The 20,084-nt window shown below is 45.9% G+C and overlaps 1 protein-coding gene across 1 annotated transcript in view; it reads right to left on the reverse strand.

Moving 5' to 3' along the window:
• Positions 1–20,084, reverse strand: part of BRINP1 (BMP/retinoic acid inducible neural specific 1) — a 187,206-nt gene that overhangs the window by 118,457 nt on the left and 48,665 nt on the right. Inside the window, exon 2 of the mRNA XM_034664395.1 lies at positions 16,409–16,676. Within this exon, the coding sequence (XP_034520286.1) occupies positions 16,409–16,626 (218 nt within the window). The 5' untranslated portion in view covers positions 16,627–16,676. The remainder of the gene's footprint in view (positions 1–16,408; positions 16,677–20,084) is intronic.

Below are 20,084 nucleotides of genomic sequence, written 5' to 3' on the forward strand. Positions count from 1 at the left end.
TCCTGTTCTCTCGGACAGACAGGCTTCCAAGTTACTACTGAAAATCTACATGAGGGTGTTCAGCAATCTGAAGATGTCTTTCACCTGGCCTTGTCTTCCAGAAGTAGGTGGGTGGAACTCAGCAACAGAATAAGATCCAAAAAAAGGAAAAGAATTATACAGTCGACTGAAATAGAACGGCATAATACATACAGCTAAGCATCTTCTCTCTACCATCCTCCATCCACAAGAGACAGAAGGAGCTCTGCCCTTAGCGATGGTGTATTGGTTGTTTTTTAATGATACCACATCGATCTGCTAATTTTAAGAAAACAATCTTGGAAGAAATACTTTATACGCAAGTAATGAATCATGGAACATTACATCAAAAACTAGGGATGTACTGTATGGTGACTAACATAACATAATAAAAAATTATTATAAAAAAAAAAAGAAATACTTTATTCCCAGGATCCGGGGATGACACTTGATGCAAGTTAATTTTCGCAGAACTTTGAAAGGCCAAGGGACCCATGGAACCATACCATGTAAGAACTGCATATGCCTCTTTGCGCCTTCTTTCAAATACCACCCCTGGCATCCTTCTGCAAGCACAAGGTAAAGTCCTCCATGTTTGCAAAGCTCTTCCATTCTCTCTTAAAAAGTATTGCAATCAGCATGAAGGACACGCCTAAACTGAGTACCAGAGAAAAGAAGGGGCTCCTCAAACAAAAAGGCAACTGTGAGCCAGTCACCATGAGCACTGAAAGATGAGTCAGAAGGCTTGCATGCAAGTCAACGTTCCACCACTTACCAGGCAGATCACACTGCCCAGACATTTCGCTGCCCCAAGCTTGGGCTGCCTCGTCTTCAAAATGGGATGGTGTTACTTCCCTCATATGGGAAAATGTCTTGTGAACTTTAAAGCATTACCTATAGAAGGTATGTTTGAACCGGAAGAAGCAGCGGAGGAAGAAAAGTGCAAAGAGGAAAGGAACAAGGAGGCGGAGAAATGAGAATTATGAAGGATTAAAAAAGAAAGTTTCCCAGGTCATAAGATGATTGTGCAGAACACAAGCTCCTTGGTTCCCAGGGCTGCTCTCCTTTCACGACCCCCACTCCCAACCCGCCAAGGACCCTGCCCAACTATGCAACCTTGGGCAAAACACTTCTGTGAGCCTCCATTGCCTCATCTGTACAATGGGGTTAAAGATAGCAGCTGTCACATAGGATTGCTATGAGGATCAAATGGCTTAATAAGGCTAGGAGGTTATGCAGTTATTAATATAGTCAGTATCACAAACTAGTTTATTAGTTCCAGTCTGTGCGTGCTTTTATTTTTCAGTGTTGTTCTTGGCTCTGGAATGAATTCCAACTGGACTCTGTTAGGGGATTCCCCCATTATCCTATTCATTTCAGCTCAACTTGCAACATCAAAGGCAAGGAGGTTCTGCTGCCAGAATGTTCTCCCGTTGGAAGCCCTACCCCTTCTTGTTGATGGTGATGATGATGATGTAAGCCAGGCTGGGCTGAAGCTGTTAAAGAGCGAGGACTCCGTGTATATGGTCAGTGCAATACGATCTACGTTTCCCTTCTGCTGACAAGCATCCCAGGCCTGGGTGCCCCGGTGCCTTTTCATAAATCAAAAGAATATTGAACTCATTATGTTCAAGCACAAGTTATCCTTCATCGGTCAATTTGTCTGGGTCAACCGTTCTCGCACATTTATTCTGAACATCTAAAAGATAGGACATGCAACGGTCCGTCTCCAATATTACAGCTGCCATTCATTTTGTTATCCTAAAATGATACTCTGAAATCGGGCCACTCACATGCAATTATTAGGTACCAATGCACTATCTTCCATCAGAGCAGTGGAAGGAATCCAAAGTCAGTCCCTGGGTGCCAGTAAACAGGAACAATGGGGCCCGTGTCTACATGAAGGTGCCGGGTATACCAAAGCACATTTACTTTCACTTTCTCTTTTGAGCCTCACTCTACAGCTCTGTGGGGGTTGTAAAGATTTTAGATTCCTCAATAAGGAGAAGAACATTGAGGCTCAGAGAGGATAGATCGTTATTCAAATATCTAATGGAGAAAGAAAAAAGCCGCGAATGCAAATCTTCAGTTGCAGATTGAATGATCTACCCGTCCTCTGCCTTCCTTTCTTCCTTGTTGTGTTCAGTAACGAACTACAAGCTGTTCTCTCCTGTACCGTGAACACTGCAGCACCTGATTTGCACACTGTGTGTTCACCCCAAGTTCTCCCTTCTTTCCGTGTAACTAGTAGCCAATATCCTCAGCGTCTTGGCCCCCTCACCTACTCCATCCCAATGAGCTCTACCCCTCCCTCCTCCAGTCCCTTCTTCCACCCATGGTTACTCCCAGAATGTGTCATTTCCCAAAGCCCCTCTAACTCTGACATATCATGTGAAAACATTCCAGTCTTGGACTCGTCCATCCCAACACCTGCTCTCTACCTCTTCAAGACCTCCGGGCCCGTGAGGATCTCCTTTCCTTTTATCCACCATCTTCTGGCTTCATTTCTTTCTGGATCGACTTAGATCCAATAATCCATCCCTATGTTTACTTTTGGCCACTATTCTTAACTCCTTTACCCAACTGTTCTTCCATCTTGTCCCCTTGGAAAACCCCTACCTTATTTGAACCTACATCCGCCATCTTTGCTCTTACCTCGAATGTTCAGTTCTTATGGAGAACAATAGCGCGGTTGCCCAGACTACAGTCATTATCAGTGGATGGTTAGCAACGTTATCAGAGCCCTCAGAACTTCCTGGTGACACTTTTATATTTTCTTAATCAGATCCTTCTACCACTCTGCAGACTAAGGATTTCAAAACACTACAAACTCTTCTTGGCACTCCCCAAGGCCTTCTTGCTCAGAGATTGGTCTCACATCCTACTTCACAAAGAGAACAGAGGCCATCGGAAGTCCTTTCAAATCCTGAGTGAAATCAATAGATTTGCACCCACACCCTCTCTTTCCTTTCTTTCTTTCTATTTAAGCTGAAAGCTGCCCCTCCTTTTGCCTCAGTCTATGCTTTACCTCCCTCCCTGCCTCTTCAGGAACTGCTCCATCACAAATAACCCCACTCAGACCCTCAGTCTTAGCCTCTCCCTTTCTTAAGGGTCGCCTCCCTTATAATCCAAAGAACAACAACAAAAGCTCTTCTCTTTATTTCACATCTCTGCTCCCTTTCTTGTTATGCTTCTTTAAAAAAAAAAAAAAAAAGTCTGCTTCCTTGCTTCTCACTTACTTCTCAACCCACTGCAATCTGGCTTCTGTCCCCAACATTACATTTAAACATTTCTTGCCAAGGTCAAGATTTTAAACACAAAAGGCTATTTTCAGTTCTTACTTTATGTTCTCCATCAGAACCCATGGCCCCTGATTACCCACACCTTCCTTCTTAAAACATTCATTTATTTAAGCTTGCATGGTACCAGACGTCCCTGGCTTTCCTCCTATAGCACTGGCCAGTCCTCAACTTCTCAATCTTTCCTCTGCGCATGTTAAACAAGCTCCCCTGAGGAAACACATCCCTATGGGGCCACCTACAATGACTATCGGTAACCTGATGGCTCTGAATACCGTCGTTTTTTATCCAAGGGTCAGAACCATTTACACAACTGCTTACCAAGTCTCCGTTTGGATGTTACAGCTAGTTTAAGTTTAACATTTGCAGAGCTGACACATCACCTTCAATCATACACAACCCCAAAGTGTCCTGGCCTCGAAGGCTGCCTATCTTGATGAAAAGCACCACTGCCCACACAATTGACCAAGTCAAAAATATGTCCCTTCTCTTTTTCCTATTTAACCTAGATCCAGTGACTCAACACTTCAGGTATGAGTTTGCCACGTCCCTTGCTTCTGGAGTCTTCCCTGCTTTTCAACCTTAAAATTCCAATATTGAATCTTCCATCTCCTTAAAGTATCGCAATTTATAATTTCATTTATATGACATTCTTGAAATGATGAAATCATAGAGACAGGAAACAAAGTGGCAGCTGTCGGGGGTTAGGGACGGTAGGGGAGAAGGGGAAGGCGTGATGATAAAGGGGCAGCACAAGAGACTTTTGTGATGATGGAACTGCTCTGTGTCTTTGATGGTGGTGGTGGTTACAGGAATCCACACATGTGATAAAATGACTCAGAATGATACACATGCATTGTTCCAATATCCATCTCTAGGTTTTGATATTATGTTAGAGTTATAGGAAATGTAACCATTTGGGGAAACTGGGTGAAAGGTCCATGAGACCTCTCTGTATTATCTTGGCAACTTCTTGTCTCTTTCAACATAAAAATTAAAAAATACATGGATCTCAAATCCTCATTGATGCTATTTTAGTCCAAGACACTCTCCTCTCTTACCTGGGGCACTGCCATAGCCTTCTATTTCCCTGCCATACATTTTGCACCCTCTCTCAACTTTTCTCCATCAATCCATTCTCTCCATTTTAGCAGGAGTCACCTTTCCTTTTTTTTTTTTTAAAAGGATTTTATTTATTTGAGATAAAGAGAGCACAATCGGGGGGGAGGGGCAGAGGGAGAAGGAGAAGCAGACTCCCACTGAGCAGGGAGCTGGACATGGGGCTTGATCCCAGGACCCTGGAGATCTTGCACCTGAGCTGAAGGCAGATGCTTAGGCGACTGAGCCACCCAGGTGTCCCCAAGAGTCACCTTTCTAAGATGACAACGTGATATGCTCTGCATCTGGGCAAAATCCTCCAAAGAGCTCCCCACTGTCCTTAGGACCTGGTTCCTAACTTGTGTGCTGAGAAGCTACAGAGCACCCCGGCAAACTCACGGGGCACCGGGGAGATTACAAACGTTCAAGAGAAATGAGAGATACTTGACATTTATTGGGCATCACAAAAACTACCAACCTGAAGCGGTTTACAGTTTCAACATTAAAACACATCCTTCCCTTTCATATGTTATACTTTCGTTACGGGGGTTTTTTGGTAAAACTACAAAGTACTGCAGAAAAGTGAATGAGGAACAGGAAATGAGGGTGGCAGTATCTGATTTCGAAGTTTAAGAAGCAGACACTGTGGTTATTTAGGAATAAAAAATCAAACTATTGCTTTTTCTTTAGGTTTGCATATGCATCGTTTTTCAAACAGCCACTAAACTTTTGGGGACATAAATATTTCATTAAGCTGTTCAGACCTAACTACTCAATAAGCAGAATTAGGATTTCCCTGGCCTCCAGGAACCATAGCAAAATCACTGAGAGCATCTTGAAATGAGAAAGTGTGGAAGGCATCATCTCAGGATAAATAAAGTGCAAAGTCTTTATAACATACATCGAGCTCCATGACCCAACCCCGGACCCACTTCCCTGGCCTGCATGCTAACATTTTCTCTGCCTGCGCCTCACAGTGAATGACTGCAGACCCCAGGACAAGGCTGTCCCTTTCTGGGCATGACCTCAACACACACACATGCACGCACGCACGCACAACTCTACCTTCCTATACCTAACGCCTACTGTCCAGATCTCAACTTAAAAAAAGAAAGAAAAAATCCTCTTCTTGAAACCCTTCTTTATAGGAGCGCTCCATGTTAATCTTCTTCCCCAGCACTCCTGGGAGGGAGGGATTTGAGGCCATAGCCTCCATCTCCAGCCCGCTGCCTGCCATGCCCCTAAAGGCACTGATGAGTATTGCTTTGTTGGCATCAGGGGCTCATGCAAGATAGAGACTCTACCAATACATGTCAGTTTTGTGCACAGGTGAGCAATTCCTTCCCAAATCAGACAATCCCAAACCATTCAGCCGTACCAGAGACTTCCAGACCACTGGTACTCAGTTCCTTCTTTCTCACACAAACCACACCCTCCATAAATGTGATCTAAAACCGGAGGTCATGTTAGAGTCACAGAGAGGATGTCACGTGTGCTCAGGGATGGAGGCTGCACCTTGCGCCCCTTCTCTGAACCACACGCCTAAAGTTTGAAAAACAGGAGAGTTACTCCCACCACACCCCCTTCTGAAATGCCGCTGGTGCCTGGAAAGTGCTTGGGTGAAAAGCCAAGCCTGGGGGGGACGAACATCTCCTGAGCATTACACATCAAAGACAACCTGGAGGGCACGGAGCAGCGGGAACTGGAAGATGAGATGTCACAGATGGCTCCCAACACCTGGGCTGTTTAATAAATGAGACGCTTGCAAATCACGGGACTACTGTTTACACGAATCCGTGCACGCTGATGTCTTGAGGCCACCTTGCCAGCGTGTAGGCCTCTGGATCCCTGCTATAGGTGCCTCAGGGCATCAGAAATCTTTCTGTTCCTTTTTACCTTCCTCCTAACAAGCGTCCTCTTAGTCTAAACATGGAACCAATGCTACCACCCTAGGGCACCTAACCTACAGGGCACTGAGATCGAGTTTGCCTCTTGTCGTTGGAGGTCTCCTGCAAACCCTCTTGGAGTCTCTGTTGCTGAATTTCCAGGGAACAGTGCTTCAGATATTTATTTTAACTACTAGTCCTCAAGCACTTGCTCTGTGCTAACTACGATCATGTGTTATCTTCTTAAATCTTTGCAACAATTACGGGATGTATCCCCATTTCACAGATGGAGAAGTTGAGGCCAAAAAGTTTAAGTAACTACCCAGGACCTCATAGGTGGGAAATGGCACAGCCAGGATTCAAATAAAGGTCTACGTGAGTCTTAAGGCTTGCAGCCCATTGCTCTATCCCTAGATAGAGACTGGCTTAGGTTCACAGAAACTTAGATACTGACTTGGGGCTGGAAGTTTCCATGGAGGTTTGCAGAGGTTTGCAGAAACAAGCCAGGTATAGATAAAGGGAGGGATGCAAAGCTTTCCTCCAAGCCAGCCTGGGAATCCACCACTAATGAGACTCAGTAATTCTTATGCCCAGAAGGAAGGCCTTGAGAGATAAAGAAACTGCCTGGAGGCAGAAGCCTGGGTATTCTGGTTCCTTTCATAAGGGATACAAAGGTATCCAGCAGCTGTCGAATTGTACATAAAAAAAAATGCATCCTGCCACAGGGTGCCAAGAATGGAATTGGGGCAGGTAGGCCTGGATGCAGCCCAGGAAGGGAGCTGCCTGATGGGTAGGTCCAGAGCAGCTCTGTCAGTGGCACGGAGTTGTACTTGGGAGTTAATGAACTCCATCTTTATTGTCTCTGTCTTGGCTCCAGCGCTCCCTTCCTCTCCCTTGAATTATTGCCACCGCTTCTGAACCCTTCCCTCTTACTCCCTTCCACGCATTCTGCCCGCTGCCGCCAGAGCAATATTTCTAAATGCATTATCAGCCCATGTCAGTCTCCTGTTTCAAACCCTTCAGCATTTTCCTGTTGCCCAAATCAGGAAAGGCACAGGTTCTAACATGCTTAACCAGAGCCCATGGCCAACTCCGAGAAGCGAACAGCACAGCTGTCCTCTGAGCTCGAAATGACCACGATTTGGACCCAAAGTCAGTGTTCTTCAGACTGGAAGTCCCCCTCCATTGGTGGAGGCTGAAATCACTTTGGCTGGTAGGGAGCCACATTTTAAAAAATAAATGAATCAGGGGCGCCTGGGTGGCTCAGTCAGTTGGGCGTCTGCCTTTGGCTCAGGTCATGATCCCAGGGTCCTGGGATGGAGCCCCACGTGGGGCTCCCTGCTCAGCGGGGAGTCAGTCGGCTTCTCCCTCTGCCCCTCTTCCCCTGCTCCTATGGTCTAGTGCGCACACTCTATCTCTAATACATAAATAAATAAAATCTTTTTAAAAAATAAATGAATCAGAAAGGAATAGACAGTATTAGAATGGAATAGAAAATATCAAAATAAATCACTTGTATAAGGTTAAGTATTTTTTCATGAATTTTCATTTCAATCGTGTATCTATATCTATATACCTCTAGGTATATTAAGTGTCAATGTAAAAATAAATTTAAGCATGACTTAGGGTTAAGAAATGTAAAGACAAAAGAAAGAAAAAACACCATTCTAGATAGGGGTCTAGTAATATTCTGACAATTAGCTAGAGTTTGAGTTTGGTTGAAACCAATTTGCCATTCCACATTTCTTTTACTATTGCCTCCCAGCTGCTATCCAGCCTTCTGACCTACATCAAAAACATACGCACGCACACACAAAGACCTACAGACCTCTGTCTGCCTGGGCTGCTTTTCTCCCGACTGTCTCCTCACAAATTCCTACTCCTCCCTGAAAACTGAGTTCAATACCCTTTCTTCTAGGATGCCTTCTTGGCGCATGGAGTCTGAAGCTGCAAGACTTGTCCATCTTCTCCCAAATTTCCCCAGTCCTAATGGTGGCCAGGATTTGTGTCCGTCGCTCCATGTGAGGGAGGTGTGCAAGCCTGCCCATTTTCACACCCTGCTCCTGACTGAAGCTGGACCATGGCTCGGCCACGATTGAGGCAGAATAAGGTTTGCAGCTCACGACGTCAGTTCCGTAATGGCATGAGAGCAAAGAGTTCAAACAGAGCAAAGGTACCAATTTGGTAGCAATAAAGCTATCTATCGTTCTTGGAAGTGGAAGATCAATTTTAAATAATCAACACAAAACATCATCTTTGAATTGATGCTAAGTGGCCCAGGAGATGTTTGCAGTATATCCTTCCCCACAGCTCTCTATTCCGGGAGAACTTGAGCAGAAATTTGGGTTCAATGAGGGGTAATGTAGGGGGAGGGTACAGGGTATTGGCTCTCACCAATGAAGTCAGCTGGAACTGACAACTGTAAACCTGAGACACTGTTCCGTTCTCCTCTTCTTTCATGCCTACTGGGCATGCTCTACAAGGGAGAAAAAGTTATCTGTTAACCCACTTGGTGCAAACTGGTTGTTAAGGACTCCGGCCCTGTGTAGCTGAACCCGGCAATGGAGCCTAAACATCTTACTTCCTAGGGAATTCTGTAGTCAGAGGAGAAACCCACCGGATCTCCCAGATCTCCTGAAGGAATGGAGATTTTTTTTCTGGAGAGGAGAACTGATTTCCCTTAAGTACTGCCTCTCTGCAGCGGGAAGCACAAACTGATTCACTTTTCTAAATGCATTAACTTCTACTCTGGTCTGAGGCCATGCCTTAAAACATGCAAAGTCCCTTCCCCTTTGGTCCCGCAGCCAGACTCTTTGGGAGCCTGGCCATTACACTGATGCCTATATTGCAACCATTCCAAGTCAGACTCGCAAAGACCAAAACCTAAGACTATTTATTCTAATATCCTTCTTACTACCCTTTTTCCTTTTTTTTCCAAAAATACTTGCTCTCGAGCAGAATTTCTCACCCCCCACACTACTGACACTGTGTGTCAGATAACGCTTTGCTGCGGAAAGCTGTCTGTACATTGCAGGATGTTCAGCAGTGTCCCCAGTCCCCGGCCTCGCTCCATTAAATGCCAGTAGCAGCCTCCTCCACAACCAATTGTGACAACCCAAATCCCACCCCAGACATTTCTGAATGTCCCTTTAGAAAGCAAAATCCCCCCTGATTGGCAATCATTGCCCCAGGTCAGTGGTTCCCCCTTCTAACCTAGACCAATTAAATCAAACTGTCAGAGAAAGGACCAAGGCATTGATATTGCTTAAAAGCTTTGCAGGTGATTTTACAGCGCAGCTGCTCTTTGCAATAGTGAATCAAGGTCTCACCTCACTCCTTGACTGTGGCTCTGGCCTCTGTTGAAGTCCCTGTCCCTATCCAACAGGAGGGAATGCCAAACTCAGGAATAAGAAATAGTAGAACAGAAATTTAGGAAATGCGAAGGGAGAGAAAGACAAAACAAAAATAGAGAAGGCTACTATTTGTGACAGGGAAACTGAAACTGCTGATTCCTTCCCTCTCAAACATAAACCGGTATCCAGCAGGCTTAGACTAAAGTGTTCAAAGCGAAAGCTCGATGAGTAGGGGGGCTTCCTCAGCCAAGTGCCAGCTTTCCAAGCTAACGAAGGGTCCCTTTAAGCGTGCTTTGACACAGGCTGGTGTCCAAAGGAGATACGCTCAAAGCCAGGCAGAGCCAGCAACTCCTTGCACCTGCTCTCCAGAATTCCAGTACCTCTGAGAATAAGAGGTTATGTGGTCAAAGAGATTTGGATAAGTACTGTTAATATATATGTTATGTATATGTATATATATGCATAGAAAATTTGGGAGGCAATGGTTAAACACACAGGCTCTGGACTCTCCTTGCCTATGCCATGCCCCACTCTCCCAGAAACCAGTTCTTTGTCCTTGGACAAGTTCTATAAACAGAGAAAATAATAAAACTTACCACACAGAATGGTTGGAAAGATCAATCAGTTGGAATAATGCATCCACCGTATGTTCACAGTGGATACTGAGTAAGCTTTCAGTGTCAGCAATTCACTTATCATCGTTACTGTTTATTTGACTATGGGATCTTTTTTGTTGTCGTTCCAGAAAACATCTTTTAACATCACACTTAACTAGAGTTCCATGTAGTCAACTTTAAGCAATGCCGATTTCGACTGCATTCTCCTACACTAATAGAGATATAACCTTTGCACCATGTGATATTAAGATTCTCTCTGGAATCTGGAGGTTGGTGGCATCAGGCTCAACCACCAGCATCCTGAGGGGAGCAGTGGTGGACTTCTCCCTTACTGCCACTTGTCTCTAAGCTCCTTGAAGGCAGGACAGTCTGCCTTGTACTTTACTGGTTCCCCAGTGCCCAGCATCTGGCAAATCTCAGTACCCAACAGATACTCTTGAATGATTTCTGGGTGAGGACCGCATCTCATTCACCTTGACAAGACCATCCACCCCCCACCCCCCGGCCCATTCAGTCCGCCAAGCAGCTTTACCACAAAACCTACTGTGGATATTTTTGTGAAATACATCAAGGAATCATTAGGATATCAGATTAGAACTGAGATTCATGCAAGTCTGAAATAAATATGCAAGACAGTTAGGCAATCAGACTTGGTTTCCCAAGATTTGATTTACACTCAACTTTCAGGCACTCATTTAGGGCTCAGAGGAAGGCACACGAGGAGCCACAAACCACTTGCTCAGCAACCTGCAGGGAAAACCACTCAATACGAAACCACCTCTCATGTAATTGCTACATCTTGCAATTACTGATGAGCTCAAAGTCAGGAAAAAATAAACAGAAAATAAAACACAAAAAGACAGGAAACAACTTTGGACCAAACTGACCTTTTTTTTTTTTTTTTTTTTTTAAATAGCAACTATTAAGGGACAGAACTGACTTCTAAATTATCTTCAGAACAGAAAAAATAATTTCTAGGAATGCCATCAGCCATCCGACGTAAAGGGGTAAACTTGGATTTATACAGGTCCCACAAAATTCCAAGCTCTAAACGTTCAATAGCGACGTTACTTCTCCCCACAAGCACACAAGGCATTTCATAAGACCCCCATTTTGCTACTAAGAAGCCTGAGCCTCAGAGAGGTTGTAACTCGCCCAGGGGCAGGGGGAGTTTCTCAGCATTTGATGATAAGCCAGGTAACTAAAAACTAGAGAGAGTCATGACAGCGTAAGGTAAGGGCTCCCATGGTGGGGTCTCAGAGACCGGCTTCTAGTTCCCGGCTGAGCCACTTCTCAGACGTGTGACTTGGACAAATGGCTTAGCCCCTTGGGGCCTACGTTTTCTTCTTCATAACATGGACAATAATAGCATTTCCCTCCCAGAATGGCTGTGAGTATTTAATGACTAATGCATGTATGGGCTTAGCAGAAAGTGAAAATCAATGATTTTATTCGAATGATGATTTAGAACCTTAATGAAAAAAAATTTGCAGATAGAAGAGCATTTAAAAGGCACAAAGCATTCTCATGTGAACTTTCCCTCATTTGACCTGGTGGGTGGGACCACATCATTATCCCTTCCTACAGAGGAGAAAACTGAGGACCTGAGCACTTCCTTACACATTCCTATCTGTGCAATGATTACTGTGTGCTTACTGATTTTTGTTTTGCTTCTACCCTCTACCTTCAACTCTGAGTTTGGTGGAGGGGGAGGTGGGACTCTACTGCGAGTGCACGTGTGGTGTGTGTGTGTGTGTGTGTGGTGTGTGTGTGTGCACTTCATTGTTTACTCCTGGTCATATCCGTATGACCAAACCATAGCACAGCTCACGGCATATGAGTGGTGCTAAATTCTATGAGTGAATGATGCATGAATGTATTGGCCCAGGATGAGAAAGCTAGAAAGTGACTCCAAAATAAACAATTAGCCTGAGTCTCCAGACTCCAGGTCCAGTCCTCTCCACTACCCCAGCAATACCTTCGGAGGACAATATTTCACGGAATCGTGGTCTTTCAGAAAAGGTGAGGTTTTTCAGAAAAGGTGAGGACCTTGAAGATCACCTTGGCTAAGACGCTCATTTTACAGATGACGACACAGAAGCTTCAAAATTCCATCATCTGGGGCAAGAGCATGCATGAAGGAGGCAGAAGGGGTGGGCCAGCGCCCAGGTTCCCTGACTCCGGGATCAACGACTCTGGCAGAACCATGCAGAAAATCAGCCAGCCTCCCTGCATCAGCTCAGACTGAGGCATGACAGAGCATGTGCCTCGCGCACCTAAACCACTGCTTGTACACATCTTGTTGCTTGGCTTGTGAAGCAACCTGAGAAAAGGCTTCTGCTGGGATTGAACGGGAAAATTCCCCTCCTTGCCGGGGGCACCGACTCCCCGTCCTGAGTCTATAAGCTGAAACCAGCCTCCGTGTGCATATGCATGAGGAAAGAAACGGCCTTAACCCACTGATGTGAGGAGAGGAGACCTCCCCTCAGACTCTTTCTGAAGCTCCCAGATCAGCCTGGGGCCCAGCTTGAGTGCAGGGTGTGGGCAACTTGGCCACAGCTGGAGGGCTAGGGCACCTCCTTAAGGCTGCCTGTCTAGCACAAGACAGCGTGGCACGTTCCTGGAGAAAAGCCTTGCTGTCATGATGCACATGTCGAGTGTTTCATGTGCTAGGTCTACACGAGCACGCAGGAAGACACACTAGAAACTACCGGAAGACATGCGTTCAGGTTTCAACAAAGCAGCATGCGATGAGGACAAAGTGTCACTTGACAACTGCCCGCACAAGCATGTCCTAGTTGGCTCTGGCTCTGGTCTGAACCTGGCCTGGAGAGGCACACGCGTCTCTGGGTCCTTATCTGCTTGTGTGTCCATGTGCAGATCAGGATAGGAACCCCACCTGATCTTTGCACGTAGTAGGTTCCAAGTCCATGTTGATGATATTAATGATCTCCCAATTACATCTACCCTGCACTTTTTTCTTTGTAGCACTTAGTATGTGTTTGTGTGCGTGTGTGTGTTTAATTAATGTCAGCCTCTCCTAGGAGAGCAGGGACCATGTTTTTTACTCATCATTGTATCATCGGCCCCAAATACAGTGCTGGCCCTCTAGCTGGTGCTTAATAATTATTTGGGGATTAAATAAAGAAAGGAAGGAAGGAATAACTAGATGACCAAGGGCCTGACTTCTGGGTCGAACTCCATCATTTAATTAACCACGTGACCTTGGTTAAATCTTATTCTTAATTTTAGAACTAGAAAGCATCCTAGAAATCAGCCTGTTGGACGACAGCACTTGCTTTAGCAGTGGGATCCAAAGGAAAGCATATGGAACATCAGAACATGAGAGCAGAAGAGTGAGACCTTCGCTTGTGTCAGTGATGTGTAAGGCCGGGGGATCCTGCCTGGTCACCCCCCACACACACACACACACTTTGCCTGTCTTCCCATGCTACAGTGGCTTTTATGACTTCTGTAATCGATCCTCAAGATTTCAGAGAGGGTAGTCTGAAAACCACTGATGTATATCAAGGCTACCATTTGATGGGTGAGGAAGGTGGGATCTGGGAGGGGAGGGAGTTTGCCTAATGTCACAAGACCGGTGCCCAGGAAGCTGGAGTTAGTAACCAGATGTCCCGGCCCCCGACCTCATCCATAACCTTTCCCTTCTTAGCTCTCTCTAAAACCAACCCCAAATGTTTGCAAAGTGGTCGTGAGGAAAAATGTTGGCAAGAGCCCTTCCAGAACCTGGAAACACTCGATGTGAGGACACCACCCCGGGGGAACACAGTGGCTGGAAGGAGGGCCTTGGGGTCAGGCAGGTCCGTGTTTGGATCCCAGCTCCATTCTTGACCACATGGACGAGCTGGGGCCATGCATTTAGCCTCTCCAAGTCTTGGTTTTCTGATCTGTAAAATGCCAAGGCACCGCTCACCTCACAGAAGTTGTTGTGAGGAGTCATGACATCCTTTCATGGCCCATGATAAGTGCTCAATTAAAGCTAGCCACTGTTGGCTGTTCCATGTCTGCGGTTCTACACAGGGTATCCATGTGAGTCTAGGGTATTTGAACAGTCATCACAAACATATGTTAATCATTCACCTTGCACGATAGCTCCCTTCTAAACCCAAGCACAGCCATCATGTTAGCACAGTACTACTCATCTTCAAGCCAATGTTTCCTCAGGTTCTAGCACAGGGGCAGGCCTGCGGCAGTTGCTAAGAAATATTTGTAAATAATGAATGGATGCCTTTAGTTCTATCATATTCCTCGGTGTGGTTATGGATTTATAGTCAGATGTTGCTTCCAGTCCAGGATCCATCATTTTTCGGCTGCATGACTTTATTCAAGTCAGTTATCTTCTGATCTTTAAAACGGAAATGTGAACCCCTGTCGTCCAACTTGAAGGTGTCCTCAGGGGCTCACATGGAAGCGAAAGCCAAAGTGTCAAACCAAGATGTAATCGTTGTCTGACAAAACGCAAACAGGATAAGATACCTGGTTCTCTACCACGTGTTCTGCTCCCTTAAATCCTCTGTCTCGGCCTGCATCTTTCCCGGTACCTGGGAAGTCAGAGACCAGTGTGTTCTGCCGAGTCATGAGGGAGTGCCCACGTTTGGTTTATGCATTTTCACAAAGAGCATGGCTGCATTACCCCAGAAATTACGCTGAGGATCCAGCTTCGAAATGAAGTTGATAACTATCGTTCTTAAATGATTTAGGAATAGTTCTCCCAAGGACTGGTCTTCTGAATCAATAAATATGTTTTAAAATTCTGACATTTTCTTTTGAAAGAAACACTCCTTATTTTTCACCCTTGCCCTCCTTCCCCCTTTCCTGCACGCCCCATATCCATGCTCACTTGTATTCCTGCTTTCCATCATGCCCAGAGAACCTTCCCCCAGTAACTCTCTGATCACTCGGCACCCTTCAAGGCTCATATGTGAACTCTTTCATAGAAGGAAACTTGCACAACTTCAGCCACTATTCAAAGTAGGATTTGAATACTCAGCATAAAGTCACATCCCCAGTCTACGATGCCACAAAATGTGCAAGGGAGACATGCCCGTCATCATAACAAATATATAGAAGACTTACGACCTAAATGCATGCCTTCCCAGATGCAGGTCAGGGTCCTTTCCTCCACCATGTTTCCTGGTTCTCCCATTCTAACGGGCCCAGAAGGTTGAGGGCATACCCTTGACCTTAAAACAAAGACTACACCTCTAGAGAGTTTCTTGCATTCCTCAACTCATTTAAGTCCCCAACATTAATTGTGTGCTTCTGGTACACGATAGAACAAAAATCACTCAAGGGATGCAGAAATGAAGTGCATATAAGTCCTGCCCTCAATGGGTTTCTAATTCCATGAGAAAGAAACACAAAAATGCACTCTAACTTCAGATGGTTTAAAACTAAAGAGATATAAGTGTAGAGAGCTGGGAGATTATCAAAGAGAGAGTGAAAAAGTAGAATGGGGAGAATCTAAGACGGTTTCAAAGAGGAAAAAACTTGGGCTAAGTCCTTTTTGGGTGACTAGCATTCCAACAGGCCAAGAACCTGCTTGAGAAAAGGTTGTTCATTGAGTATCCCTACCTGTTTCCAGATGTGTGCATATGTTTGGATAGGAAGTTGGTACCTTAACAGCATTTGTCAACAACACTACCTATATCTGATGTGGTTGATTAAAAATTCTGTGACTGTGGATGCAGATAAAATGGGGTCTGAACCCCAGGCCTATTGCGTACTGCCTGTGGGACTTCGGGCCAGTCATTGCACCTAGCTGAGGATCAGTGACTTCGTGCGTAAAACGGAGAGAACAATTAGAATCTACCTCCGATGATTATGACAAAGACTTAAATGAGAAAGCGTAGGCCAAGTAGTAAGCACCATCCATCCCTGGTTCACAGTCAGTACTCAGTAAGCATCAGCTCTTTGCTCTTGCACCTGTCATTGTTCATCTCTTGTGCAAAGTACAAAAACAAGGTGAAACAACGAATAACAGCCTCCTGAAGGCTTATGATCCCTCGGCTCCGATGTTCCTCCATACAGCGAGACCCATCCCCACGCCTGACCCCCAACAGCACTCTATGAATGAAAGGCACAGAAGGCGAGGACAAGCTTAACCCAGGTCTTACCTGTATATTTTATATCTGGTTGTAAATCCTTGACGGTGTCTTTCCACAAAGGATAGGTAGCTCCTGGAGTGGTGGAAAGGCCCCCTGTCTGAAATAAGCCAATCAAATTCCTTGGAGACATGTTGGTCTGTCCCAGCTGGTTCCTGGTGGGAGGGCTGCACTGAGATACGGCCCCATACAAACAGGAAGTAGAGAAGCTCAACAAACCTCCAGTTCATGCTTTTCTGCCGGCCTTTTTCCTCTCATTCTTGCTCCATTCTGTGGAGTCCTGAGGAGAAAGAATAAAAAAAAAAAAAAAAGAGAGAGAAAAAGGAAGAAAGAAAGAACAAGAAAGAAAAGGAGACAGGAAAGAGAGCAGAAAAAATAAATAAAATAAAAGGAAGAGAAAGACACAGAAAAAAAATGCCATTAACACATTTTCATAATATTACATCAGTCGAGTGTGGTAAGATTTACAAAAACCAGGATCATTTCTGGTGAAGAGCATGGGATCTCTGGAGACCTGGGCTCACAGTCCCGCTTTGCCAATCTCGCATCGCATGAGCATGGACCAAGGCTTAGCCTCGTAAAGATGCAGCCTCTTCATGGGCAGAACAGAGGACGGGCTTCGATGCGTCTGCCTTGGCACTTGTCACATCATAGCTGTTCCGGGCAAACGTGTTTGAAGAACGAATGAAATGAATGGAGGCAGAACCAGAGTCCCACATGACCGCGAAGGGATGTGGAGACAGGAGCACCCGAGAACAGAGAATTCACTGTGGAAGATTTGGAGCCTCAAGGTTCCCTGGTGTTCAGGGGGGAAACTAAAGGCCAAGGGATCAGGTGGGGTCTTGCCCCCCTCTTCTTTTGTGCGGGGTTGGTAGCATAGAACCCTGGTGCTGTGTCAGAGAAATATTTACCACTAAGGGAGAGCCGGGGCAGAGGCTCTTTGTGGGGAGGAGAGAAGAGAGACCACGGGACATGCTTAGCCTTTGGATACTTACAAGTTTGTAGTCTCTCCTCATTTTCTACTTATTAGGTTAGTGCATTGCTTGGCTTATGCCCCCCACCCCGCTTATTCTAGAAGAGCTTATCTTCCTCAACATTGAAAGGCAGCTCTGAATCCAGGTTCCATCAGTTATAAGCAGTTATCATTTCAGGCAAGTCACTGACCGTCCCTATGTCTCCCTTCCCCCGTCCATAAAATGCGGTGAGCGGTAGCATCTCGAGTGAGAATGCACTGACATAATTTATGTGAAATGTCCCACCCAGTGCTTGCCATTTATTAAGTGCTCAATAAATGGCCTCCATGATGATCAGGCTAATGACAATGATAAATGCTGACACTGATCCTGTCCACTTAGTCCCTTAGTCCCTGCTGGGAGCGTCTCTGTGCACTGTCTCCACGGCCCAGACCAAGTCCTATTGATTTTTCAGTACCCAGCTGAGCTCAGGTCCTCAAAAGTCATTTCCTGAATGTATTTCTCTCAAAAAGTGTTAGTTGGGGGCGCCTGGGTGGCTCAACTGGTTAAGCATCTGCCTTGGGCTCAGGTCGTGATCTCAAGGTCCTGGGTTCGAGCCCTACATCGGGCTCCCTGCTCAGTGGGGAGCCTGCTTCTCCCACTCTGTCTGCCCTCCTCCCTGCATCCCTACCCCCTCTGCTCTCTCTCTCTCTCAAATAAATAAATAAAAGCTTTTAAAAAGAAGTGTTGTCATTGCTTTCTCACAGCTCTGGTTGTTCACTCTGTGTAACTGTATGTTAGTCCTTAGTATCTTTTCTTATACTTGTTTCTGGGTCTGCTTTCCCAAGAACCTTTGAAAGACGGTCTTTACACATGGCTATAGCTGTGTGACNGGTTGTTCACTCTGTGTAACTGTATGTTAGTCCTTAGTATCTTTTCTTATACTTGTTTCTGGGTCTGCTTTCTTCTTTGGCTTTAACCAGCAAGAACCTTTGAAAGACGGTCTTTACACATGGCTATAGCTGTGTGATGCCCGACAATCACGTCCTCTCTCCAGATCTCAGAGTTTTCGGTCTACCATGTAAAAACGGCGAGGACACATTTTGTCAAGAATAAAACCACCTAGAAACATGAAGATATGGGATACCTTGGCTGTCTACTCTCCCAGCTGAAAATGGGAAGAAAGCAAAGCTAAGAAAGAGAAAAAACCGAAAAGACAGAGATATGAATTTTCTACCCAACGGACTATTCCATCTGTTGCCCAATCGCACCATTTTACCATGAGGAGCTGCAGAAGCCCACTTGGCATGGCAAGCCCCAGCTGTCAGGGGCAAAGGACAGAAGCACGTGAGCAGAGGAGTGGGCTGGCAGGAGCTGTGGCCTGAGGTTGTGTTCAGAGCCTGAAACAAAGCCATCCATGTAGAGCGCAGGGCTGCAGCAGTTAGAGCTGCGGACGCTGTCTGCGGTGCCCACCTGAGCGGCCAGCAGGGGCTGGAGGGGATTGCGCAGAGATCCTGGTGGGGGAGGCTACAGCACACTGACATCACCGCCTGCCACCCGTTCAGCCTTCTCCAGGCTTCGGCGCTGAGTGGGTGCGGGCCGGGAGCACATGAGGGAGTGCTTGGCTGGGAGGCCCTTTGTAAGCAAACAGGACGCAGAGGACTGCAGCATTCAAATGGGAATGATCCTATCCAGGGAACAGAGACCTGTGCACGCGCGTGTGTGTGCGTGCGTGTGTGTGTGTGTGTGTGTGTGTCAGAGGGTGAGCTCTCAGCCCATAGTCCTAGAATTAGCCAACATTTGAACCATCTAATCCACTGTGTCCCAAGNCGTGTGTGCGTGTGTGTGTGTGTGTGTAAGAGGGTGAGCTCTCAGCCCATAGTCCTAGAATTAGCCAACATTTGAACCATCTAATCCACTGTGTCCCAAGTGGCAGCCACGTTGCCCCCCCTCCAAGGGACATCTTTGAGTGTCACGCTGGAGGGGGCGCTGCTGGCTTCTAGTGGGCAGCGGTCAGGGATACCACTAAGCACCCTGTAAGGCCCAGGACAGCCCCACCACAAAGGACACTGGACCCAAGTGTCAATCGTGCAAAAGTTAAACCCTGGCCAACCCAACTCTTTTGTCAAAATCATGATTGGGCCAGACACCCGTCTTCCAGCTCCTGGCTGTCATTCTGTCTCAGCAGGGCAGCGAGTACATGTGGCTGTGTCTGAGCCTTCTCTGTCGCTGGGGCTTGTGAGACAATCTACATTCCAGCAAGTGGGGATGAGTGCTTCATGGAAGAAGCCTGAGCTCTTCTCTGTGGATTTAGAAAATGATGATAGGGGCGCCTGGGTGGCACGGCGGTTAAGCGTCTGCCTTCAGCTCAGGGCGTGATCCTGGCGTTACAGGATCGAGCCCCACATCAGGCTCTTCCGCTATGAGCCTGCTTCTTCCTCTCCCACTCCCCCTGCTTGTGTTCCCTCTCTCCCTGGCTGTCTCTATCTCTGTCGAATAAATAAAAATCTTTATTAAAAAAAAGAAAGAAAGAAAATGATGATAATGCACAGACCTAGAATGAAACTAAAACTAAAAATGAAAATGAAAATTTCTAAAGGTGCATTTTAATAGACATGGCTATTTTGCTGAGCAAAAACAAGGACTGGTATGCATGTTACCCAAATGTCGTATCATGAAGACACTAGAACTCCCATTCTGTGAGCAGGCCCATAATAGCACAGACTGTACTGGAG

Source organism: Ailuropoda melanoleuca, chromosome 7 (genome assembly GCF_002007445.2).
Source record: "Ailuropoda melanoleuca isolate Jingjing chromosome 7, ASM200744v2, whole genome shotgun sequence".
Classification (NCBI taxonomy): Eukaryota; Metazoa; Chordata; class Mammalia; order Carnivora; family Ursidae; genus Ailuropoda; species Ailuropoda melanoleuca.